The 26,595-nt window shown below is 40.1% G+C and overlaps 1 protein-coding gene across 1 annotated transcript in view; it reads left to right on the forward strand.

The window, feature by feature from the left end:
• Lix1 (limb and CNS expressed 1) overlaps positions 1–17,678 on the forward strand; it is a 53,592-nt gene extending 35,914 nt beyond the window's left edge. Inside the window, exons 3-6 of the mRNA XM_036168974.1 lie at positions 3,190–3,330; positions 5,465–5,560; positions 14,828–14,905; positions 16,982–17,678. Coding sequence (XP_036024867.1) covers positions 3,190–3,330; positions 5,465–5,560; positions 14,828–14,905; positions 16,982–17,269 — 603 coding nt within the window. The 3' untranslated portion in view covers positions 17,270–17,678. The remainder of the gene's footprint in view (positions 1–3,189; positions 3,331–5,464; positions 5,561–14,827; positions 14,906–16,981) is intronic.
• The last annotated feature ends 8,917 nt before the right edge of the window (positions 17,679–26,595 follow it).

Raw genomic sequence — 26,595 nt, forward strand, 5'->3', positions numbered from 1 at the left:
CTGCCCACTGGTCTCCAGGCAAGCCTTATTTGTCAGAACACAAACAAAATATCATACAACAGGATTTGGGTTTTTCCTGTTGGGGGAAAAGAAACTTTGAGGCTGTGAAACTGAAAAATGAAGTGTGATCCTTGATACTTTTCCTATTCTTTCATACCATGCATCATTGTGTTTCTGAAAGCCTCACATACTAGGTAGTAGGAGCTGTGCATCAGAAAATAGCCCCCAAAGCTCAGGTGGATTAAATCTTACAAGCCTGAGCTGCCTGGCTACCCCCACTGACTTATCTTGGGCCTGGACTTCTTTTCACAAGACTAGTTTCCCACTGGGAACCTTAGTGTCTATAGCTCTGTGTTCATAGGAGCCTCTTGCGCAGCAGTCATATGTCTTAAATGCTCTAAGGGTATACGATTTTATTCTAGCTCTTATAGGACTTCTACCTCTCTCTGGACCCCCAAACTCCACACCAAAGTAGAGCTCAAAGAATGGGAATTTTTAGGTATTAGGAAAAGAGACAGAGTGAACAGAATGGAAGCCAGATACTCAGACAAGCCCATGTGAATAATGAGGGAAGCAGGCTTGGAGGATGGAGACTAACATTACATTGGGAGCACTGGAAAAAATATTTTAAAGTATTGGAACTCAAGCCCAGGCCTTGTGCATACTAAGCAAGTACTCTACAACTGAGCTAAAGCCCCACAGTCTCTCTAGCCTAGATTAGCCTCAAAATTATCATAGCTTCAGTCTTTAAAGTACTGGGATTATAGGGTGTTGTCACCGTGCCAAGCTTGAAAAAAAATGTATTTAATAAGTTACTGAACATAGGCAGACTGTGGCACCTAACGTTGGGAAAACCAAATGGGTTTGATTCCTACCCAAACTACATGAGCAAAGTATAAAGGGCAATCATCAAGAAAATCAGGCATCTATTGCTAGAAGAAAGGTTGGGAACAAATGCTGGAAAAGTTAAATGCATTATGTACTGACAGTAGTGTCCTTGCACTAACTGGTATGTCCTAACAACTATCATAATGGTAAAATATATGTGACTGATATGCTTTCAATGGAACATGATGATGTATCATGTACCATGACCATTCTTGGTGCTTTCTTCATATCAATTAATCAATTTCAACTTCAAGCTTGGTATTATTTTACTAAGTAGGACATCGAGGCACAGAGATGAATAATTGACTTGTTCAAAGACTTACATACTAAGAGATGAATACCGACAGTCTGAATCCAGAACCCATATAAATGTATAAGTAGAAATGCACAGAGGTCCACTGCTGCAGTGTTGGAATGACAAGATGCTGACTTCTTTTTTAATTTTATTTAAAATTTTATTTTTTAATATGGATATTTGTATTTTAATTTTACATATCAGCCATGGGTTCCCCTGTCTTCCCCTACACACACCTTCCTCCCAGCCCCTTCCCCCATTCCCATCTCCTCCAGGGCAAAGACATCCCTGGGGATTCAGCTCAACCTGGTAGATTCAGTACAGGCAAGTCCAGACCCCTCCTTCCAGGCTGAACAAAGTGTCCCCATATAAGCCCCAGGTTCCAAACAGCCAGCTCATGCACTAAGGACAGGTCTGGGTCCCACTGCCTGGGTGCCTCCCAAACAGTTCAAGCTATTCAATTGGCTCACTTATCCAGAGGGCCTGATCCAGTTGGGGGCTCCACAGCTTTTGGTTTATAATTCATGTGTTTCCATTAGTTTGGCTATTTGTCCATGTACTTTTTCCAATTGTGGTCTCAACAATTCTCACTCATACAATCCCTTCTCTTTCTTGCCAATTGGACTCCTGGAGCTCCACCTGGGGCCTGGCCAAGGATCTCTGCATCCACTTCCATTAGTTATTGGATGAGAGTTCTAGCACGACTGTTAGGGTGTTTGGCCATCCAATCACCAGACTAGGTCAATTCAGGCTTTCTCTCGACCATTGCCAGTAGTCTACAGTGGAGGTATCATTGTGGATTTCTGGGGGCCTCTCTAGCATTTTGCTTCTTCCTGTTCTCATGTGGTCTTCATTTATCATGGTCTGTTATTTCTTGTTCTCCCTCTCTGTTCTTGATCCAGCTGGGATCTCCTGCTCCCCTAAGTTCTCTTTCCCTCGAAACTTACTCTTCATTACCCCCACTCACGTCCAGGTTGTTCATGTAGATCTCATCCATTTCTCTGTCATTGGGTGGTCCCTGTGTCTTTCTTAGGGTCCTGTTTTCTAGGTAGCCTCCCTGGAGTTGTGAGTAGCAATCTAGTCATCTTTGTTTTACATCTAGTATCCTCCTATGAGTGAGTACATACAATGTTTGTCTTTTTGAGTCTGGGTTACCTCACTCAGGATGATTTTTTTCTAGATCCATCCATTTGCCTGCAAACCTCATGATGTCATTGTTTTTCTCTGCTGAGTAGTACTCCACTGTATATATGTACCACATTTACTTTATCCATTTTCAGTTGAAGGGCATCTAGGTTGTTTCCAGCTTCTGGCTATTACAAACAATGCTGATATGAACATAGCTGAGCAAATGCCCTTGTGATATGATTGAGCATTCCTTGGGTATATGCCCAAGAGTGGTATAGCTGGAAGAAGTCAAGCTTTCCCTATTTGCAGATGACATGATAGTATACATGAGTGACCCCAAAAATTCAACGAAGGAACTGGTACAGCTTATAAACACCTTCAGCAACATAGCAGGATACAAAATCAACTCAAAAAAATCAGTAGCCCTCCTATATACAACAAACAAACAGGCTCAGAAGGAAATCATCACCCTTTACAATAGCCACAAATGATATAAAATACCTTGGGGTTATGCTAACTAAGCATGTGAAGGACCTATATGACAAGAACTTTAAGTCCCTGAAAAAAGAAATTGAATAAGATATCAGAAAATGGAAAGATCCCCCATGCTCATGTATAGGCAGGATTAACATAGAAAAATGGCGATCTTACCAAAAGCCATCTACAGATTCAATGCAATCCCCATCAAAATACTAACACAATTCTTCACAGACCTGGAAAGAATAATACTCAACTTCATGTGGAAAAACAAAAAACCCAGAATAGCCAAAAGAATCCTGTACAATAAAACAACCTCTGGAGGCATCACGATCCCCGACCTCAAGCTCTACTATAGATGCTGACTTCTTTAATAACCATCTCTCTCCTTTCTTCTCAAGTGCTGCTTAAGCAGAGCAGAGGCCAGGCGGGATGCGGCTAAAGTGGCGCTCATCAACTCTCTCTTCAACGAGCTGCCCTCCCGAAGGATCACCAAGGAGTTCATCATGGAGAGTGTTCAGGAAGCAGTAGCCTCCACCAGTGTGAGTACCAAAGGGAGGCAAGAGGTGGCCTCTGTGAGAATGTGAGGACATTTAAGCAAATGTCCCATTTCAACAATATTCAGGTTAAATCTTTACCCATCTACCCATAAACGTTTAGCAATATGGATCCTTAGGTTAGAAATGAAGGTGGGACTGGCTCCCCATTGTGTATTTTGCTAATACTCTTAATATACCAGGATCAAAATCGATTAAGCTTCACTCTGAGGAAGATCACATGATCACACTGATTTCAATGTTTGCTTTTTGAGGACTATAGATATTTTTTAGGGTCCAAGAATGTATGCAGTTGAAGAATGATTGATAATCTAATGATAAACTAGCTCTAATTTTCCACAAACTTAACTAATTATGCTAAATATTTGAAGTCCTTACTGTAAATAATAATTCCTCAGCCAAGGTGAAGCCTTGCAGTTCATAGTGTTAAAAACTATGAGCTGCTTAGACAGCTCTGTGTGTTAGAATAATCATGGCTCCTACCAGTTTACATCATCTGGTGAGCTTTGAAATTTTCTATGACAGATACAATGAATACTTTGAGAGAAAAATGAAAACAACAAAATGTGTCTTTAAAAGGTAAATAGGAAAATTTCTCCACAATCCAGGACTAGATATTTACTTGTCCAATAAATGGCTGAGAATTCCTGTCTAATATTTCCAACTGTAAGCTACAGAGAAAATCTGGACCCCACCTATAACAGATGTTTTCTGTGTGTGCTTAAGGGAAGGAGTTTGAATCACAGAAGGGCAAACTCTGCCACTTTTCTTGTTTCTCCCCCTAATCCCCTTTCTTAGACAGGCTCTTACTATGAAGACCTGGCTGTCCTGAAACTCACTATGTAGATCAGGCTGGCCTCAGACTCATATCTGCCTGCCTCTGCCTCCCAAATAAGTGCTGTGATTAAAGGCCTTTGTGCCAGCACCCCCTCCCTTTTTTCCCTCCTGAGCTGAATTGACAGGCTCTGTCTTTCCAGGGCAGTTGCTCATGAAGGAGATGATCAGACTGTTGGGGACCCTTTCTCCTTATAAATGCTCTTATCACTTGGACAAGAGATGGGGCAGCAGGATAGTAGAAGCAGTAGCCTGGCTAGGAGAAAGTGGAGAGTTCTGCACTCTATCTGATCTGAAGATAAAAGGAAGTCTTTCTTTTCTGGTCCTGTAAATTACAAGTGCCTTAGAGGAAGAGAAGTCAGGAAAATGATGCCTGATTTATATACATGTGGAATTTACTTAGGGGCAGGAAAGGGCCCTCAATGTAAATGTAATTTGTCATTTTTTGTGTGTGGAAATTTCTAAAGAGAGAAAATATATATGGCTTGCAGGCTTCTGGGTGGATTTCCCCTAGGATATTTAAAAGGCCAACATAAATATTTCAGGAGCAGTGTGTTAATGTTATTGAATTCAGAGCTATTCATTTCCTGCTGCCTGACGCTGACAGTTGTTTGTTCAGTCTCACAACGTTGCTATTGCCCACCATCGTGGGAGTCCAAGCCCATGGGATACTGAGGGATGCCCGAATGCCATTCCAGAGCTTAGTGTCTTTCCTCACAACCAAGCTGAAAAAGAATCTCACTTCTACCTGTCACCCACCTTGTTTCTTAAATATAAAGTGGTCTGAGAGTAAAAAAGAATATATAAACCAATACCCGTGTTGTCAACAGCAGCTTATTATGAAAACTTCCCTTTAAGAGTCAAGCAGAAAAAAAGGAATGGGCCACAGGGCTGTGCAGTTATTTCAATTTGTATTATACAGTCTTGCCTGAAATCAGGCTAAGGTCAATGCTGTAAGGTTTCAGTAAGCCACAGTGACAGCCATGGAGAGCAGCCACATAAACATTAATGCATCATTGACAAGAAAGCCTTAAAAGAAAAACGAATTCTTGTTTTGGGATTATTATTCTATCAGCAGTTATACAATCTGCTAGCATTTTAAGCAAAAGCTACATTCAAGCTGATTATAAAACACCCTTTATTTGAGTCTTGGTGAGGTTAAGTATCTTATCCAAGAGCAACTAGATATCAATACCTTTAGACTAATGATAGGATTAGGTCCTATTCATTCAAAGAAGGGAAGGAATTATCAGTGACATTTTCTTTATTTGTTTCTTTTCCCAAGGGCACTTTAGATGATGCGGATGATCCCAGCACAAGTGTCGGAGCGTATCACTACATGTTGGAATCAAACATGGGGAAGACTATGCTGGAGTTTCAGGTGCCTAACTCCCTGTCAGTTATTTATTTAATGATCTAATCCAGAAACCTAGGAGATGTGCAACTTTTTATTTTATTTATTTTAAATAGTGTGTGTGTGTGTGTGTGTGTGTGTGTGTGTGTGTGTGTGTATGCACATAAGTTCAGGTGCCTGTGGAGGGCAGAGCATCAGATCTCCCTGGAGCTAGAATTACACTTAGCTACTGAGGCATCTCTCCAGACCCAAGACATGTAACTCTTATCATTAGCACTAGTATCTTCTGTTCCAACAATCTGTTTTTTAAAAATTTACCCATTTAGAATTCAGCCCGGTACCTGCATTTTAGCCACATTCACTAACCCAAATCAAAGAGTAATCATGGCACATTCTGCTCTCGTGAAGCCCCCTGCCTCAAAACTTCAGGGCCTCTGTCTTTCAACAAAAAAGGAGAACTATAAGGAATCTATATTTTTTCCAAACAAAACTATCCTCAAACAGAAGAAAATAACAGGGGAAAGAGGATGGCACAAGAGAGGAGACATGTTCATTTAAAACCATACAGACTAACATATGGTGTCTGTCACTTCACAGCTCTTAGAAACAGGTGAGTAATGCCCGTTTTACAACCCAGTAACACTTCGACAGGTCTTCAGAACTAAGATTCCCTTTAAACAGAATCAAATGGTTAAATTTTTGCTGTGACTGTCTCTTCCTTTATTACAGAAGTCAGACAAGGGCTTCCATGGGGGTACATTCAAAAGTATTACTTCAGGTCTGATATTTCTATTAAACAAGATGTGCCTCTTCCTCCTATCAGGGAGACCAACATTAGCAACATGTCATCGACATCTGACAAGCAGTAACAGCTGAGGGACTCTGTTACTTATCACACACAATCCTCAGTTTCTGATTTCCCATTTTTATGTAGGCATGAAAACAACACTGTTCCATCTCCAGTATATTGCTCAATAAATCACAGAAGATATTTAATACTATATTATAAACTTTTGCCTAACTGCAGGCCAACTGTTAAGTGTTTTGGGCATGTTGAAGATACACTCTGCTAGGCTGGATGGTTCACTGGGCTAACTGCAATATATACATTTTTGGCTTACAGATGTCTTTTAATTAAAATTGGCTTAGTCTATCTGTATTTATAAAGTATAAAATAACATTAATGACAATGATATTAGTATCTGATTCTTGTTTGATACTTTCTTTGGCATAATATTGAGTATTTGACAATTATTACTATAATTTAACCCCTATAACAGTCATATGAGGTAGTCGTTATTATCCACATGTTATCCAAGGAAGATTATCTTCACTTAGCAAATGGCTGAGCTCTAGGCTTTAGACCCATGCAAGACAATCTCTTTCCTTTTCTCATATATCTAATTCTTCTTATATACTGGTCTGGTTGGATGAAAATTCAGTAGTGATTTGGCAGGCAATGTGTGCCCCTCTAAACAGCTAAGCTTGAAGGAAGTAAAATATCCAATGACAGAAAACGAGCAAAAATTAATATGGAATAGTAAGTCTTACTCCTAGTACTTCTGTTTTCTTATGTTTGACTTCAGAAAGTAATCAGACTTACAAAATTTTGTGAACAAAAATGTTTGTCATGGTAAAACTTAATCTTTGTGTTGCAGCTAGTGCCTAAAGCCACTAACTTTTCTCTGTAGTGGATGAGGATTACAGAATAGGCTACCTGGTTTTAGTCTTTCTCCATTCCTTATCTCTAAATCTGTTTCTTCACTTGTGTATAAGTCTGAGGAAATATCAGTACTGCCCCATAGTGCCAGTGTGAAGGTGAACTAGGACATGATGTGAAGAGTCTAGAACAGCTTGGCACATAGTAAACTCTCCATGAAAGTTAAGGATGACTCCGAAGGATTGTGTTACTTGAATCATCAGAGGCTGCTTGATGGATGGATTCCCCCTGACACCTTTAGGTAATCATAAGCTTCACAAGAGGTTAGGTAGTTTCCTGCCAAAAATGCTTCACAGTCCCCTGCCTTATAATAAAAGGGGGAAACTATAAAGGATCTATTCCCCCAACACACACAATCTAACCCCAAGCATAGGAGAAAATAACTGGGAAAAGAATGGCAGAAGAGACAACACATGTACTTAAAACTATACAGACCTATGTGTGGGTGCCTATCAGTTTACATCTGTGAGTGTGCCCATTCTGAAACTCATTTCTATTGTCTGCAAAATAAAAAGTGTCATTTTATAGAGCCAAAGACCTGGACATTTATAAATAATCCAGAACAGCTCTTCTCATAAGGGGGAAAGTCATTTAGCTTTCTTCTTTAAGGAATATTCTTTAACTTCCTTTTTTATTTATTCTTTGTGCCTTTCACATCATGCATCTCAATCCCACACATCTCCCGTATCCTTGCATCTGCCCTCTGCCCCTGCATGCCCCCCCAAAACAAAATAAAATTTAAGAGAAAAAGAAAAAAGGGGGCAGAGGAAGAAAGGAAAAATCTTTTCACAGAAGCTGCATGACACAGTGGGTCATGCAGTAAACCCCTTTATTCATACATCTTTTGCCTTTCCTGGATCTCACTCTGTAGACCAGGCTGGCCTTGAACTCACAGAGATCTGCCTGCCTCTGCCTCCTGAGTACTGGGATTACAAGCGTGTGCCACCACCGCCCCGCCTTTTATCCATACATCTTTACACGCAGGCGTTCATAGCATAGAATTATTGATTTGGCTCGAGGTCCCTGGTCTCTGCTACACTATACACACTGGTTCCTCCCTGGGACTCTTCCTGGACATCTCGTTGCTGCCCTGTGCTGTGAAGATCTTGTAGCCCTGGGTTCTCAGGGCACCCTTCTCCACCCCCATTTGCCCACCCCAGCTCTAGCAGACACAGATGGGATGGGTGTTAGGGTAGGCTAACACTTAACCCTGGTTTGGGGCCTGAGTAGTTGCACAGTTGGTCAGCCCTCCAGCTCTCCCCTGTCTTCATCACCAGGGTGAGTTCTCCAGCTTTGCTCTGGCTAGTTCATCCTTTGTAACTAATTAGCAAGGGATCAGGTCAGCTCTCCCACCATCTCTACTGTGTTGCCCAGTCAAATGTAAGGGCCACTCTCCCACTGCCACCCCTGGAACAAGAAGTTGTATGTGATTTAGTAGCTATTTAAAAATGATTTTGGGGGTTGGGGATTTAGCTCAGTGGTAGAGCGCTTGCCTAGCAAGCACAAGGCCCTGGGTTTGGTCCTGAGCTCAAAAAAAAAAAAAAAAAAAGATTTCAAACATAGTTGGCTTAATCTACCAAAGCTGGTGATGTAAGAATAAAACAAAAACAAAGAACACCTCCTTCCAAGTACTACCAAAGGCTCTACTCAACCTCCCCTCAGTATCAACTTTAACCCTTGCCTTGCTGGTCTGCTTCCTGTGTGGTCTGTAGTAGGTATTTAAATGATGATCACTTAAATCACAATTTGGAAATGCTTCACAAAGGAGGCTGAGGGTAGGATAGGGACAAAGGAAAAAATAGAAGGCAGGGAAAACCCTCGGGTCAGGAGGAAGGACCCAGGGAGCCGAGTTTTTCCTTCCGCCTGCCTGCTGGGGCCCAGCAAGTTTTATAAGGTCTGAGCAGATGTCTCAGCTTGTGTCTACACATAAAGGGAAGTGAATACAGACTTGGGCTATTTCTGCAGAGGCACAATTCAGTGCTTCTCCCCATCCTGGGGGGTGTCACAGAGGAGCGTTTGGATGTAGGAATGGATGACTACAGCGTAAAAAAAAAAAAAAAAAAAAAAGACTGGGGTCTCCTGACTGCCCTTGGGTTTTCAGCGGGTCTTAATAGGCTTCTGCCTACCTTCACTTCTTGGGAGAGTAGAGCTGCCTGTTTTGAGGTAGGCTGACAGGAGAGAAACTGCTTGCTGTTAGGGGAAGGGACAAAATGGCAACCCGGCAGGCGCTGGGTCTTGTCAAGGTCAGATTCCAGGCAGAATTTGACTGAAGCTGGTTAATATATTTATTCTGAAGACTAATGCAACCCAAGGAAGAGTTGTTTATTTACATCCGTGCTAAATTCCCCAGGTCCCCTTTTAAAGCCTCATCCCATAAACAAATTTCCTCTTAAACTCATTCTCTTGGGTGGGGAGATGATGCCCACCTGTTTTCCAAGTTCTCCATTTACAGTGTTTGTTTTTCTTATTTCTGATAAATCACAGAGCCAAGCCAGTTTCCCAAAGTTCCAGAAAGAGGCAGTGAGCCTTTTCTCCTGCTCAAAGTAGCTGAACAGCCATTGTCTCTAATAGGTGAAACCAAGCAGGCTGTTTCCCAACAGAGCCCAGTTGTTGCAGGATTAAAGGAATTGAATGACAAAGTAAAAACAGGGAGCTGTAGACTGCGGATGGAAAGCAGCAACTGCAATTTTCCCCGCAGAGCAAAGAAAACACAGACTTTATTCACCATTCAGTTTACAATTTACTTTGATGATCAAGACCAGTTATATAATTTGTGGGGCCCAGTGCAAAATAAAAATGCAAAGGCCTTTGCTCAAAAACTGTTAAGCTTAGTATCAAACCAAGGGCAGTGCCTTCAGGGCTGCACAGACCTCACAAGTAAGAAGCCAGGCTTGATGCCAGTACAGATTCAGAAGATCCCAGACAAAGAGAGGAAAGTAATGCATCTGTCTTGGTACAAAAATGCAAGATGCTTTTAAAAGCTCGGTGATTAAAATATATAATATTATACTACAGTTTTTTAAAGCTCAAAATAAGAGCAAAAATCCCTCCTAATAAACAAAATACAAAAACTTAAGTTTTTTTAAAGTAAGTTTCAGTAGGTAGTCCAGGCTTGCCTTGAACCCACAGAGATCTACCTATTGCTGGCTCCCTAGTACTGAAGTTGAACATGTGTACTAACTGCCTGGTACAAAATACCAATTTTTAAAAGGTCCAGAATACTCAAGAATCAGTTTAAATCTTGCCTCACATACCTCACCCTAACAAACTAGCTTCTCACTTTCCTTTTCATTCTCCCCAGACTTCAAGATTAGACTATCCAACAAACTCCACAACATCTGATGGCAGGAACAGGCCATCATAGAGTGTCTGCAAGTTTCTGTACAAGTCAGGAATTATCAGGCACAAAGCCAGGATAAAAACCAGGCAACAGGAATCACGGTGAAACCAGAAAACAGTTCCTTACAGACATCCTCTGCAACATTGCATGGATTTCCCTTGAGTCTGACAGAGTGTAGAGGCACTGGATTAAGCACCAACTCAGAGAGACTCCCCTTTAATCCCAACACTTGGGAGGAAGAGGCAGGCAGATCTCTGAGTTTTGAGGCCAGACTGGTATACATAGCTGAGTTCCAGGGCAGCCAGAGCTATATAGTGAGACCCTGTCTCGAAACAATCAAAACAACAACTAAAAGAATTTGGTCTCATGAAAGGGAATAAAGAAGTGGGACAGGAAGTATGTATAATTAGGTGTACCTTATACGATGATGACAAGTGTTTCTACACAGTAGGGCAAAGCCTAGTCCAGGATAGAATGTGTAAGGATAAGAAGGAAATGTAAGAACCAGAGTCACACTGAGGAGGAAGTACTTTTAGACAAATTAGAGCAGCCAGGAAGTAAATGACCTTCCTCCCAGAGGCAAGAACAGTTCAAGCCTCTTCAGGAAACCTTTGAGAGATGAAGGTTGCCAAGGGGCATGAGAAGGATTTCTGATTCTGTTCACAGCATAACTGTGGATTTTCAAATTCTGGGTGATTTGCCAGGAGGAATGACAGCAGTGCATCTACAAGAGGCAGCCATAGGTCATAGATGAGAATGTGGCTCCAGAAGATTCCGAAGAAAGAAGAGTATACCCAAAAGCTGTCAGAGATAGAATCAAGAGCTATATGAGCAATAAGTTGTTTCTCAGACAGAATCACTTCAGGACAGTGCTAGGATGCCTACTAGAAGCTGCAACACAGGTCCAGCTTGTCTCTTTTGGTTGCCAAATTTACATAGGGACTGAGTATAAATCACTTGTAGGAGGCTTGCCAAGTATGTGCAAGGTCTTGAGTTTGATCTCCAGAATTGAAAGAAAATTAAATTTAAAACCAACTGCAGATTTGAGGTCGTGAGGAGTCAACTGAAGAAACAGAGTGACTTTTTTTTCTTCATTAAAAAAAAATAGAATAGGGCTGGAGAGATAGCTCAGGCTAAAATGCTTGCACACGGACAAAAGGACTTAAATTCTATCCTCAGCATCAACAGAAGAAACCAGACATGGTAGCTCAAAGTTGTAATCACAGCACCAGGAAGATAACTAGAGCTTGCTGGACAGTCTAGACAAATCAGTAAGCTCCAAGTTCAGTGAGACCTTGTCTCAAAAAATACAGTGGTGAGCAATTGAGGACACCCACTGTCAACCTCTGACCCCTACACTCAAGCATACTCATGTACACATACCCACACCCACATGAACACATATATATAACACACAAACAATATAATATGTAATATTACATATGTATAATGAGTGCAAAATTCAAGTAGAATTTTTTATATAAAATCAGAGAAACATCAAATATTGGCCTTTTATTACAACATAGATCCTGTTCTTTATCAAGGCATAGAGAATTCCTTTGCATTTTTGTGGCTACAAAGTATTGCATGAGTGGGTTTGAAGGGAGCATTGGGGAAGGTAGCAGAAATTTACCCTCCTGAGCAACTGGGAATACTTGGATGAGTGGATTGACAGGCACAGTGACGAGAGCCCACCCTATCAGGTGAGATTTAGTCTGTTGAAATGCTCCCGGTTTTTCTTGTTAGTGTAGTGATATGTTGGAGTGACATGCACAGGACCAGGGAGAAGAGGGGCTGTGACAGCGCAAGTCTCTGGGCATTGGATTTGGGAAGCTGAATAGTGGGATCATTGTTCGGTGTGGAAGGAGCAACTTGTTTAATATTTGTGTTGATTTTAGCTGACAGAAACAAATAGTTTTGCTTTTACTGCTTGCTCACTGTCTCCTGGGCTACTACTCTTATGGTGGAGTACAGACAAAGTGCCAAACTGGATCTTGGGATGAAAAGCAGCAGCACTAACTCCTAATAGAAGCTTCAGAGCTGAGATTCCTGCTACTCAGTCCTCTGATAACCCCACAGTTTTAAGATCCACCAGATAATTTTAACATGCCTGCAACCTAAGACTATGAGTCTCATGATTTTCAGAAGAAAAACATGTCCCTGAGAAAACAAAAGTTAAAACAGCCCATAAAAGACTGTTGTTATAAATAGTCAATAGCACATCTGTCTAGATGCTAAGTTTTCATAACTATTTTCACACGCAGAAAGTTCCTTAATTATATGGAGTTATTTTCCAATGATTATATGGTTGTGGTTTATGGTATTGATTCATAATTGACATCTAATTTTAAAAAAAAGAACAAAAACAAAATCCTTGAATAGGTGAGACACTGATAATTTCAGTGGAAAACTGCTAGCTGTGACCACATTAGGAAAATGAAAATGTTCAGCTTGCTGATCCTAGATCACATAGGGAAATGGGAATAGAACTGACAAGTTGTGCTCATTCAGGGCTAAAGACACAGAATGTGGAACTCTTTATTTTAAGGTGAATACAACCATACTGTTCATATTTTAAGGCATTCTTGAAACAGAGAGACTTCCTTCTCTTTTTAGGCTGGCTAAAATATCTTCCCCCCTCTCTCTGTGTCTCTGTCTTTCTGTCTCTCTCTGTCTCTCTGTCTTTCTGTATCTCTGTCTCTGTCTGTCTCTCTGTCTCTGTCTGTCTTTCTCTCTCTCCCCACCTTTCTCCTTTCCCCATGTCTCTCCTTTCCTCCCTCCTTCCATCCCCCTCCTTTTCCTGTGTCCTGAAAAAGTCAGGTAGATAATCTATTTCAGCTTGCTGACATGGAACTTTAGCATGGGAGAGTCTACTTTGGTTTGGTCCATTTTGATTCATGTATTGGAATGAGCTTGTTCCAAAGCAAATGGACTCCTATAAATTTTACATAGTAATATAGACATTTATTTTTCAGTTTAAATTATTAAATTTTCAGTTGTTTTCTTTAATGTCACCTAGTTACATGATTTAAAACCCAAAACCTTTTCTCCAGAATTCTGGAAAGGATTTCTCCCACTCCTTTCTCTCAAGTCAAACGTATTACCAGATCAATTTTGTTTTTTGCTTTTGGAGATGGAGATGCAAAGTTGGGTCCTGCATGCTAAGTACTTACTCTACCACCAAGTGAGACCCTCTATTACCAGGTTCTTTTGTATCTTGTAAGAACTCTTCTAGGTATTTACAAGCAAATGTATATATAGGAATCTTCTATTCTTTTAAAATAAAACACAAATGACACACCATTGTGAGCTTTTCTCTTATTTTAACAATACACTATAGATTTCTTTGTATAACTTAGAGGTTGTTAACATCCTTTAAGTATTCAGTGTTCAGTAATACAGATATATCATACATTAATTGTTCTCTAAATATGAACATTTAAAATGTTTCCAGTCTCTGGCAATTAAAAAATGATACAATGTATGTATAACATTGTTTGTAAGTTATTTTTCCTATGTTTCTAAAAGTAACTTTTGGGTGTACTGTAGCATGAATCTTAAATGGTCCTAATTAAAAAAAACAAACCTGGAGCCAGGTATTGGGGTGAATGCTGGTTCCTCAGCTGATCCTGTTTCCTCAGACTTGAAGCCTCTGAGTCCTTATCCAGAATGGATCTCAGCTGAACTGCTGCTAGAAGCCTAAAAGCTTAACCAGCCAAATGCTTCTAGTTTCTGGTCTTCACACCTTATATACCTTTCTACTTTCTACCATCACTCTCTGGGATTAAAGGCATGAGTCACCATGCTTGGCTGTATCCTTGAACAGATGGATTTCTGCCTCTGGAATGCTAGGATTAAAGGCGTGTGCTACCACTGCCTATCTTCCATGTTTAATATTGTGGCTGTTCTGTCTCTGACCCCAAATAAGTTTATTAGGGTGCACAATATTTTGGGGAACATAATACCACCACAGTGTACGATTATTTTAACGTATTTTTAGTGCCAAAAGACACTTGTCAACCATTTAGTAATTTCATATTGAAAGTAGGTAAAAGCAGCAGAATCAATGCACTTCTTCGGGGCCTTGGCACTCTGTTCTTTGGAAAGTCCCAAAGTTTCTGACAATACCACATATCTTGTTTCCTTTATTTCTCTGGGGTCAGACATGTCTGCTCAGTTCTTACTGACATTCATTTCTGCTTTAAGATCAATGACAGATGTTTGGATTTTGTAGGAACTGATGACCATTTTCCAACTATTGCACTGGAATGGAAGCCTGAAAGCCCTCCGTGAAACAAAGTGCTCTCGACAGGTGAGACTTTCTGGTTGAAACAGGTTAGCTTACTGAGGACAAGTTCAGGAGCTTACCAAACTTTGAAGAGGCTTCCTTTATTCAGATGCCTCTGTTTGTGTAACCACATCGACTGAAACTTCCTACGTTTATGCATGTCTTTGTTTTAAATGTATATTTACCTATTAAGTAAGAGCAGGGACAAGTGAAGAAATAGAGTCAAGGACTGCCACACACAAAGAATGTTGGTGCTGCATAGGATTGATCAGAACATCCATAATACTGAATGCAGAATGAAGCAACCATAGACAGTGTTGGGTTCTAAGTGAAGTGCTGAACCTACCTTTTGCATCCACCCTACCTGCCTCAGCTCTGTCCCCTTTTGCATTCTCCAGTATAAAAAGAAAGAGAATCTGTTGCTTCTAAAACCTCCTCACTAAAGACAGGAAGAATTGTTGCAACAAAAGTTCTTTAAAAGCAGGAAAAAGGATCATGAAGTTGGACACACTGGCATTTAGCCACCTTAATGTTTTTTGTTTGTTTGTTTAGAAATTTCTTCTTTGTTTTCCAGAAGCAAGGTCTCAGTATTACTTCATTACTTACAATAGGAACTCCTCCTCCTTTTAATACTAAGCATAAACTCTGTCCTGTGTGTTTAATGCTTTTTTCCTGTTGCCCTCTGAGATTTATCCTTTCTTTACCCATCGTTAGAACTTGAAGAACAATAGTTTATTTTTGAGAATTTCCTACTAAGAATTTGTATGAAGAGCTAAGACTCTGTAGTAGGCAAGATGAGGGTGAAGGGAGACACTGCAGACTCAGTAATTTCTAGTTGATCTTTGCTTAGAAAGTCTGGCTTTCAAAATGTCAAAAATGGAAAAGAAATGAGTAGCTGAAAATGGCTTTGCTATTTTTTCCTTTCCTTTGATTTTATGAAAGTCCTTTGAAATATGTTGGGTTAGTTATAAACACTTTTCCATGATTGTTTTTAATTTGTTAAGGTCATAAATAAATGCCATATGTTCCTGAAAATAAAAATAAGCAATGCATCCATTCCCCATGATCAAACATATATACAACAGCATGATGGATTGATATTTTTTCACAGAAGAAATGAAAGGAGAGGTTAATTTTTAATTGTTTGCAAAAGTAAAAAATAGTGTTACATAAAAGTATCCTTATAGTACTAATAATGATAATGCCTCCATTCTACAATACATTTTTGAAGTTCTTTCTGTGCTTATTGTAAGCCATTTGGACATTTGTCTTCCTTAAGCTAACAAAGTGTTTACTGCTCTAAAGGCAGTGGGACTGGAGAGGATGGAGCCAAAAATGAGGTATAATAAAGTCCACTTTATTTGGAGCATCAGCCAACTTATACTCTGAGGGTTGAAGAGTCACATAAGTAAAATGTACAATCACAAGGGCAAGGTGCATGTGGTGGATAAGCTGCACGTGGCAAAAATATTTTTTTCCATAGAGGCAATAGCTAGCTGTAATGAATAATCTGGAGTAAACTCACTCCTAACCACTACACCTGGGAACACATTCCAAGAACAATTTTGTGTTTTTGAAGAAACTGAGGTCACAAACCCTGTTTTGTGTTCTTGAAGTTCTCTCACAGCACTCAAAATTCCAACAGCACAGCATACCAGCTAGGAAGTAGAGTTGTGGATTTGAAAGTCTTGTTCTAAAGCCCCCTTGACTGAATGCTTCCTCTTTCCTGTAATAAGCATGTCCAAACCTCATTCTACCTCAATTTGTCTGTGTGGCTCCTTTCCTCTTTCTGCCTTGTCAAAGTCAATGGTACTGGCCCAAGGGTCCAGGGAACAAATGAAGACTTCTTTATACGTTGTTACACAAATACATTATTGTCATTCATAGTGCTATGTTTTGACCCAGCCTGGAATGACAGGTTTTGCAGGACTAGATTAGTCCACCATTTACTTTTCAGAAGAATGTTAATTGGATTTGGTTTTAGATTTTGAAAGCTAGAGTTGTTTGAAGGCCACATGACTGGGGAAGTATGACAGGCCTTGCACACATGTGCCTTTGTTTCTGTTTATTGACACTCTGAACTCTGTTTCTTGATCCTAGGAAGTCATCTCCTATTATTCCCAATATTCTTTAGACGAAAAGATGCGCAGCCACATGGCCCTGGACTGGATCATGAAGGAGCGTGAGTCACCAGGAATTCTCTCTCAAGAGCTACGTGCAGCCCTGGGGCAGCTGGAGGAAGCAAGGAAGGCAGGACAAGAACTACGGTTTTACAAAGAAAAGAAAGAAATCCTGAGTTTGGCCCTGACTCAGATCTATAGTGACCCTGACCCTTCCTCACCCAGTGATGACCAGCTGAGCCTCACGGCTCTGTGTGGCTATCATTAGCAAGACCAGGTCTCAGGTTTCCTGAGGACTTTCACATCAGGAATCTCATTAACAGAGGCTGTCAGAGACTTTAGTATGATAGTCACTACCTGACAGATGTACTGCTCCCTACTCATTCTGTTCACAGAATGGGGAAGTAGGAGTGGTTCAGACACCAACTTGCTACTTCATGTTTGTTTTCAACCATACCCTTAGTGGTTCTACTTCATAATGAAAGAATGACAATAGAACCGCTTGGAAAGTATTATTCAGGGTTTGACCCAATCTAAAGCCTAGTTGATATGTGCCTTGTTTCACACAGAGGTCCAGTGCAAAAGCCTCCAAGAAAACAGCAGCAGGACTAGGGAAGGCAGCATGTTAACATGTATCCCTGGCTGTCCTGGAACTCACTCTGTAGACCAGGCTGGCCTTGAACACAGAGATCTGCCTGCCTCTTCCTCCTGAGTGCTTTAAAGACATGTGCCACCACCACCTAGCTGATAACAACTTTTAAAATACATAAGACTAAATAAATAATACAGATTATTTGAAAATTGTACAATAGTCAGCATATTCTTGAGCACTCCTGAAAATTATGTTCTCATCATTGTAAAATTAGTTTTAATAACAAAATTATCACATATCATACTTCTCAGACAAGAAGAAATTAAGCTACATAACTGCTCTATTCCAATATCCTAAGAAGGTAATTGTGTGTAATGTTAGATAGATTTCATCTTAAAATGTTATTTTAACAAAAATTACATCACTGCCCATAATGAGGCTAAATGTCATCTAGAAGAGAAGGAATTGGAATTTTTATTTGTTTGTTGAATAAACTTTTAAGTAAAAGAAAATTTCTATTTAATTTTTTTTTTTTTACAAAATCTTTAGCATTTTATATCTAGCACATTTCTATATGTTGGCTGTGATCTTTGTATGTGGTACATCTTTTTTGTATTTGCAGCCTTTGGCAATGTCCACCTCAAAAGGATGGCATCTTATTACATGCAAGAACAGGGCTTGGGTGGGTCAACATCAAACTCACGTTGTTTTGTGATTATAACACTGTACAAATTCTGTGAACTGAAAATGATGGAAACTGATCTTTTTCTTGGAACAGTACCAGAAGCTTCAGCAAAAGTAACAAAGGTCATAGCCGTGGCTGGCCCCATCTAATAGCAAATCAACTTCAACTAAGACATTGTGCTAACAGAGCATCACAGACACATCTGTGACACGGGTACAGAGAAGCATGGGTGAGGAAAAAACAAACACAGCCTGTCCTGTTCTCAGTACTGCACTGTGGAAAGGGACTAAAGTAAAGGAGTCTCTAAGGATGTGGAGCCCAGAAGCTGGTTGTTATTATGAACTCCTTGAAAATCAGATAAAAGGCCACAGACTAGCTCATAGCAAAATATAACAATTTTCGAATTTGTATGGACCCCATCCTGAAATACATGGATTGTCCCAGAACATCTCTGACTCTTTAGTTTGGAACTCACAATTTTAGAAGCACATGTAGTCTTATATTTCACACCAGAGACCCAGTGTATCTTAGATCTAGCCAATAGACCCTACTTCTAAGATAACTACCATCATTCTGAAATAAAGAATTGTATTATTTGGGCAGAGAGTTTAATTTTTACAAAGTAAAAATATACCATGTTGTTATAAAAATACAAGACAAAGTAGTTACTAAATGTGGGCAACTGTAACAGAATATTACAGATTTAATAAAATCACTATCCCTCCAATATTCTGAATTTGGTTACTCACTTTTTCTAAAGCTACAGTTCATGTGTTATTTTGCTCTTAATATCAACTATTTTAGCAAAGGAAAAGAATCAAACCCTTAGTTCTTCACAGTGAACTTGATCACCTCAGTCTGGACACAAACAAATGGCAAAAACCCAAAAGTTTATAATTCTCCTGTTTCTTTAGGGAAAAATGTTTTCAGCCAAAAAAATTGTTGTAGTTGACTATAATCAAGATGTTTTAGAGTTCTGATTTTTATTGTGCAGTGCCTTTCTTTATAGCCAAAGCCTAAAAGAAAACAATCAGTTTCCTTACCTTTGACTATGTTCATCGGTAAACACTAGTCCAAATATTGTCACCTACTTATTTTGTGGTATTGTAGAAACTGAAACCCAGCCTTCCACACTAAAACTTAAAGTGAATGTTGTAAGAGTGTGCCGATACTGTTTTCATCTAGGGTTACAGTGTAATATAACTCATTTTCTCTTCCCCAGTGGTTTTGGTTATGTATGTAAAATACCCCAAAAGCTTTAAAAATCTTAGTCAGACTATTCCAAGGCTGATGCAATCAGACTTTTTGGGCACATGGTCCAGGCACCAGAATTGTATATATCTCTTCAGACAGTTTTATTTACAGCAAAGCTGACAGTACTGCTTGCTTTCTCTAGTCATCACTGGCTCAAATCTGTTACCTAACCAGTAGAGTCATTGCCCCACTTGACCTTGTACCCAAACCCAAATTTGGAACTCTTCTGGGCTATGTAGGAGTATATACTTTTTCTTAAACACATTTTTTTTCCTGTAATCCAGAACTAAAATGGGAAAAGTGTACACACAGACACACACATGGGGAGGCAGGAGTGAGTTTACATTATGACAGCTAAGAAACAGAAAAGAGGAATACAGGAAGATGCCATGGCAAAATACAACCCTGAAAGACACACTCTCAGTGACCTACTCCAATTGGTGTCCATGTCCTATGAACTTCCATCAATACCATCATATTATAAATCCACAAAGGCATCAATCCATTAATTAAGTCAGAGCTGTCATGACCTAATTATTCCTGGAAATTCCATTACAGACTAACCTAATCTCCTAGGTGTTTCTCAAATGCCTCTGCAGATCCAGTTTCTGTCCCAAGGTATATGTGAAATATATAATAGGTGAACCATCTACACAAGAATCACCTGAACCAACTAGTTCCTGGACTGTATTGCAGAACTATTGAGCAAATTCTAGGAGTTCTAAGTTATTTACTATTTCCCTTCATGCTTCTGACCGCACTTCAGTCTTTGATATTCTAGCCTAAAATTGCTTAATATATCCTTCACTAAGCAATGTAGCCCTGGTCTCTCAGGTAAGAACACAGAAAGAAGGATTTTCTGGAAGCTAGAAAGTAGCAGAAGGGGTAAAGAGTTTTTTCCTCTGAAAAGAGCAACTTGGCACCAATGATCAGTATTACTTTTAACCATCCTATTAGCTTATGGGAAAAATGCTCTTCTTTCAATCTAAGTAAACCTTAGTCACATTTTTGTACTGGAGCAAAGCAGGTGTTAGGAAAATGAGCAGAACTTTACTCTGAAAACTGTTGATTTCTAATGAGTGCTGGTTTTGAGTGGGAAATACCAGATTGCTATTTGCAGGTAGTTCCTAATTTTGGCATAAATTGTGATCCATGAGTTCATTTGTAAACAAGTTAATTCCACTCTGAGTGGTGTGTGCGTGTGTGTGTGTGTGTGTGTGTGTTTAAGCGCAAGATAAGAATTGGTGATAAGTTTTTCAGGCAACACTGCTTAACTACAGAGTACCTAAAATTTTGATCCATGAAACCTAACATGGGTCTGATAAACCAAGCAGTTGGGATTTAGCTCAGTGGTAGAGTACTTGCCTAGCATGTACAAGACCCTGATTTTGTTTCCAGATCCAGAAGGGAGAACAAGGAACAGCTGTGGGTATGTATAGGGCCCCCACACTAAAACACCTTCCTAGGTCTATTTCTCACTTCCAGATTGGTTGTCTTTTTTTCCTTTCCTCAACTCCCTCCCCCTATTTAATCATGGTTTCTTCTACCAACTTTCTGAAAACAAAGCAAACAAACAAAAGGTTTTTTCTACCAGAAAAACAAATCAGGATTTGACATCTCTCCTTACATGGTTTTTCACAGGTGTGCACACACATATATGCATTATTGCTCATGTTTCAGGATATAATTTCTTAAGTTTTGGGTCCATTTTCACAATGGTGCTTTCCTATTGCAGCAAGATGGTAGCCATTCAAATGAGTCATCCCAATTAGTTCCAGTCAAAGAACCAAGTACCACTGTGGTCTACGTTGATGGTTGTGTCAGACCTGTGTTACTTGTCTGTCCTCTAGAACCAGTGGTCAAGTCAAGCCCATCTAAACAGCTTAGACTAGTGAAAAAGGAAGAGGGCAAAAATATGGATTCCGTTACCAAAGGTAAAATGGCAACTTCCCAAGACATTTAAAAATAATTTCCTCCTCAAGGACCTTCAAAGACATCAGAAGCAATAGAAGAAATGCAGTCTCTCCAAGCAGAAATTGGGAAAAAGACTTCTGGGTAGACAAAAACAACAGATGTATACTATAAATACATTGTACCATTTTCAAATATCAATTCCTTCCTCAAAGGACAAACTGCCACTATTAAAGATGCTCAGAGGGGAAATCAAAAAATGCTTCTAGACCAATCACATAGGAATACATAGATGCCCTGAGGACTCCAGAGGGGATGTTGCTCTTTATATGTAAGAGTTATATTACTGTGGAAACCTAATCACTCTTAATAATCTGCAGTCACACTTCATATATCTTCAGAACTGATGAATTGGTGTTATGCAAGTGAGTTCAGAAAATTTCTTCTGGTTTGTTTCTGCTGGGCACTGGTTTTCATTATCAGTGGCTGCTAATGAGGCTTAATAAAGGGGAAAATAGCTATCCCAACAAGTGCAAACAGTTGGAGCAAAAATGCACGGTTCAATATCCCAAGACCCTTTATTCATCCCTATTGGAGACTGAGTGATTTAAAAACCTTAAGCATGCCTCTCTAACCTGTGAGTTATGACTTAGTCATAACATTACATGGGAAACAAGTTATTCTGAGGTGATCTATTGTGTCTACCTAGACATTGTACTAGATTTCATCAGTGATTTGTTGATGACACCTGGATGTAAGTAAGTAGAACAAAGCTGGTTTCCATAGAGAAAATTTGGAAACACAGATGATCTATTAAAATTCCAGATTAAAAAGAACAAAATGTTTTACCCCTTCAGTTAATCAGTCAAATGATATGGGTTATCATCTATATCTATCCATCTATCTACCTATCTATCTGTCTGTCTGTCTATCTATCTCTACATCTAAATATTATCTATCTAACATCTATCTATCTGTCGTTTACCATCTCTACCTATCTGTCTATTGGTTAAAAAAGTGGATCACAAGACCACTAGTGCAAATGAATTAAAAAAATAAGAGAGGAGACTTCAAGTATCATAAGTATCAAAATATAGTTTCTTTTTATCATAAATGATGACATTTGTTAAACACAGGGTTTAGTAAATTAAAGCAACTTTCCTTTAACTTTGCCTTTTATTTAGCACATTCCTATTGGCAACATGTTTGGGGTCTTTTTCCATTCCTCCATGTTAATCAGGGACAGTACCTCCTTGCCCAGTTTACCAACTGTCTGTGAAAAGCCAAGGGGACATGGCTAGCACTCTATGGAAAAAGGCTTCAATGGGCTATCTTGCCACATGTGTAGGTTCATCCCAGACATTGCAGGTATCACACATGTTGACAATAGGATTTACAGGGCCTAAAACAAATGGCTCTGAATAAAGAATAAAAAAATCAGAAACTATATACCCAGTTAGAAAAGAGCATGTCAGAGTTATGCCAACAGGCTCCAGTTGGCAGTCTGCTCTGGGGTAGTTTTTATTTATCATTTGCTATTTTTCTTCTTCATAATCAGACAACCTTTATTCTCCACACATCCTCTTCCTTCTCTCTCTCCCAAAACTTGTCACCATTATCCAACTTTCAACGCTCTTCTTTAAGTTTCATATTGTCAGCTATGCTCACGATGAAAATGATTGTTTTCCTGTGAATCTCTCCTTTTTGATTTACTTCATGAATTTAATTTTCAAAATTTCAGAACAGAATGTTTGGTCTTCCTCACAATACGTACAGCAAAACAGAAAGCTTTGATTCTGAGTCTGCAACATTATTTCCCTTCAAGCCCGAGAAGCTGATTCTTTGCTGGACTCAATCTTCAGTTTCTTTCTCATGTTGTCTAGTTACACATTCCATTTATTTGATTCAAACTACTTTGTAGTCACATTTAGAATTAAAGTTCTGTAGGACTAATCAAAGTAAATTGACTTTGAAGTAATAAAGACATTCCCATTTATGTTTACTCCCAATAAAGTTAATCTCTTTCATTTCCTTCCTCCCTCCCTCCCTCTCTCCCTCCCTCCCTCTCTCCCTCCCTCTCTCCCCCTCTCTTTCCTACCTTCCTTCCTCTGACTGTTCTTTTGGCTTATTATTCATTGTTCACAAGCAAAATTACATTTGTGTGTCATTTTACAATGACCTGGTTTGCTAGAAAAGTGTGCAAAACTTGTCTTTGCTCAATATGTTTTTGCAACTTTAAAACAGGAAGTCTTTTATATCCAATATATAGTTTATAAACCCAAACACCTGCCCCAGGGCCCTGCAACCCCGAGCATGTCCAGAAGACACCCAAACACCTGCCCTGGGACCCCAGCACAAATATGATGAGCAAATATGTGATGGAGAGATAGGAAAGATGGAGTATAAATATGTGGTGGAGAGATGGGGAGATAAAGCCAAGCAGAGCTGTTCGTGCACTGTGGAGAGAGGTGGAACTGGACATGTGTCGAGGAGCAGGTGGATATGAGGAACCTGTGCAGTCACCTGAGGTGATGTCAGGCAGGGCTACCCCCAAGGGCCATGTCTGGATGATCTGTGGTCCTACCACAGCCCAGGTCTGTGTTGATGTCTGTGGTCCATGTTGCCACCAAAAGCCATTCAAGTGTCCATGGTCTGGGCTGCTACCTGAGACCACGTTGATGTCCTGGGGTGATGCTGGTGCCTGGTAGCAGTGGCCATGTCAGAGGAACAGCAGGTGGCACCTGAGCTTCAGGAGTTCAGGGCACCAGAATGCAAGGCACTGGGGGGTGAATCTTGGATAGGCAAGGCTCTGAGGGGTTGGGCTCCAAAGTGTCTCTTGCTACTGTTGTCTTTTCATGTTTGCCACTGCCATTTTTTTCTGCTGTGGAATATCTTTCTGTATGATGTGATTATGGGTTGCTCCCATTGGCTGATAATTAAAGCTGTTTGACCAATAGCAAGACAGAATAAGGTTAGGTGGTACATTCAAACTGGAGATGGAGATGAAGAAGGATGGAGTAAGGAGAGATGCCAGCCCACTGCCCAAGGAGCAACAAGATGCCAGCAAACCAGTAATGCCATGGCCACATGGCAACATATAGATTAATAGAAATGGGTTAATTTAAGATGAAAGATATAGCTACCAAGAAGCCTGAACCACAGGCCGTACAGTTTGTAATCAATATTGAGCCTCTGAGTAATTATTTTATAAGAAGCTGCAGGAACGTGCAGGGGTGGGAGAGATTCTTCTGGACCAAGGGGCTGGGCAGGATGGGAGAAACTTCTGGCTACAGATTACTATAAAAATAATTTCCTCTTCAAGCTGTACTGTTTAACTGAAGTAATGATGTTATGCAATACTAGTGTTAGTTTGAATTGAACTTTGATGAGTAAGGATTTTAACAAATGTAGTCAGAGATTATGATAGAGGTTATTTTAGTGGAAAAATTAATATAGGTAAAGGTAGGATATAGTGTCCTCCTCCCTGCTCTTGATTAAAGCAGAGGCTACAGAAGATAGAAAACAGGACCAAGGAAGTGTCACACAGCTAGGACTTGTGAGTTTCTCTTGAGGAGCTGTTTAGACTATGGTTTGGGTTAATGATTAAGAAAAACAATCGAGTCCCAGGAGTTAGCTCAAATTCTTGTTGACATTGGGAAATGTGTTCATGGGTTTCAGTGTGCATCATAGCTAAAATAAAGCTTAAAATAATGACTTCATGTAACCAAAAAACAAAAAATTGGATAGTTAGTTAAGATAATTGGACAGGACTCTAAATCTAAAAAGTGAAACTAGTAACCTGTTTTTTTGGCAATTACAAAAACTACTGCCAATGTAAATGGTTATGGCTGAAAGGCTGCTGATCTATAAGAAGTCTAGAAGCTAAATCTTTAACTGTGTGTGGATTCTTGGGGATAATTTGTTTCTCACCTATAATATGTAAAATGTTTAGTCATGTAAGGGAAATGGGAAATACACTTTTTACTTGTATTGATTGTAATCATTCACTTAAGAAATAGAATGTAACCACACTATAATTTTTATATTGCTTGAAATATTTTGCTGGGGTATACAACTGTAAAAAAAAGAATAAAGAAGTAAGAAGGAAGTCATCAGGAAAGAAGAAGAAAAGAAACATCAAGGTAGAAAAACAGAACAGAAAAAGATAGAATAGAAGAAGCAACAGAAGAGTAAAATGAAGAACTAAGCTTTGGCTCTCAGAAAAGTCCTGGTGTGTCTGTTTGTCCAGTATTTCACCTACTCTGCATCTCTTCAGTTTCTCTGACTTGATGAAGGCTTGCCTGTTCATCAGCACCTTAGGTGAGATTCTGACTTTGTGTGTGTGTGTGTGTGTGTGTGTGTGTGTGTGTGTGTGTGTGTGTGTGTTTTCCCTTTTTTGCTAGCCCCACAGAATTAAGTTTTACTCCCTCAGAAAAAAAGTCAATGGAGTGATTACTCTGCTCCACGGCCCCTCCTTCAGTTCCTTAGCTGCTGAAGCCTGGTCTTTCCAGCAGAGACAAACTAATTTGAGTGGCCTGTGCTGCCACCTGAGGCCATGGTGATGTCCTGGCCTAGGCTGCTGCTGAGGGACATGTCTAGGTCCGTGGTTCTGTTGCAGGCAGGGTTTGCATTGATGTCCGTGGCCCATGTTACCACTAAAATCCATGGCGATGTCAGTGGTCTGGGCTGCTACCTGAGGCCATGTTAATGTCTGAGCACTTAGATGTCCCACCCCTGGATAGCTGCCACATTTAGGAGAGCTGACCCAGCCCCTTGCCACACAATGCTGGCAGTGAAGGGAGTAAGTAATAGGGAGCGGGCCTTCCTCTGGAGGTGTCAGCACTTGAAGTTGATCCTGCCCCTTGCTGGCTCTGGAAATACTAGCCCCTCCTTCAGTGGTCACACAGTGGGAGTCGAGGCCCTTCGAAGACTGATCAACTTCCCTATCACCCAGACCCAGATCCTAGGGCCTTGACTTGGCCCACGCCAACACCTACTCCATCTATGAGCTGCTGGAGCATGTGAAGAGGCCGGTCCTGTGGAAGCATAGGCACAGGATTTCCCTGACTCTGAGCAGCAGCATGGTATCTGAAAGTCTTGGGGATCCAGTGTCAATGGTATCGCAGAAGCCAGAGGCTTTGAACCAGACCAA

The sequence above is a fragment of the Onychomys torridus genome, chromosome 19, assembly GCF_903995425.1.
Source record: "Onychomys torridus chromosome 19, mOncTor1.1, whole genome shotgun sequence".
NCBI classification, from domain to species: Eukaryota; Metazoa; Chordata; class Mammalia; order Rodentia; family Cricetidae; genus Onychomys; species Onychomys torridus.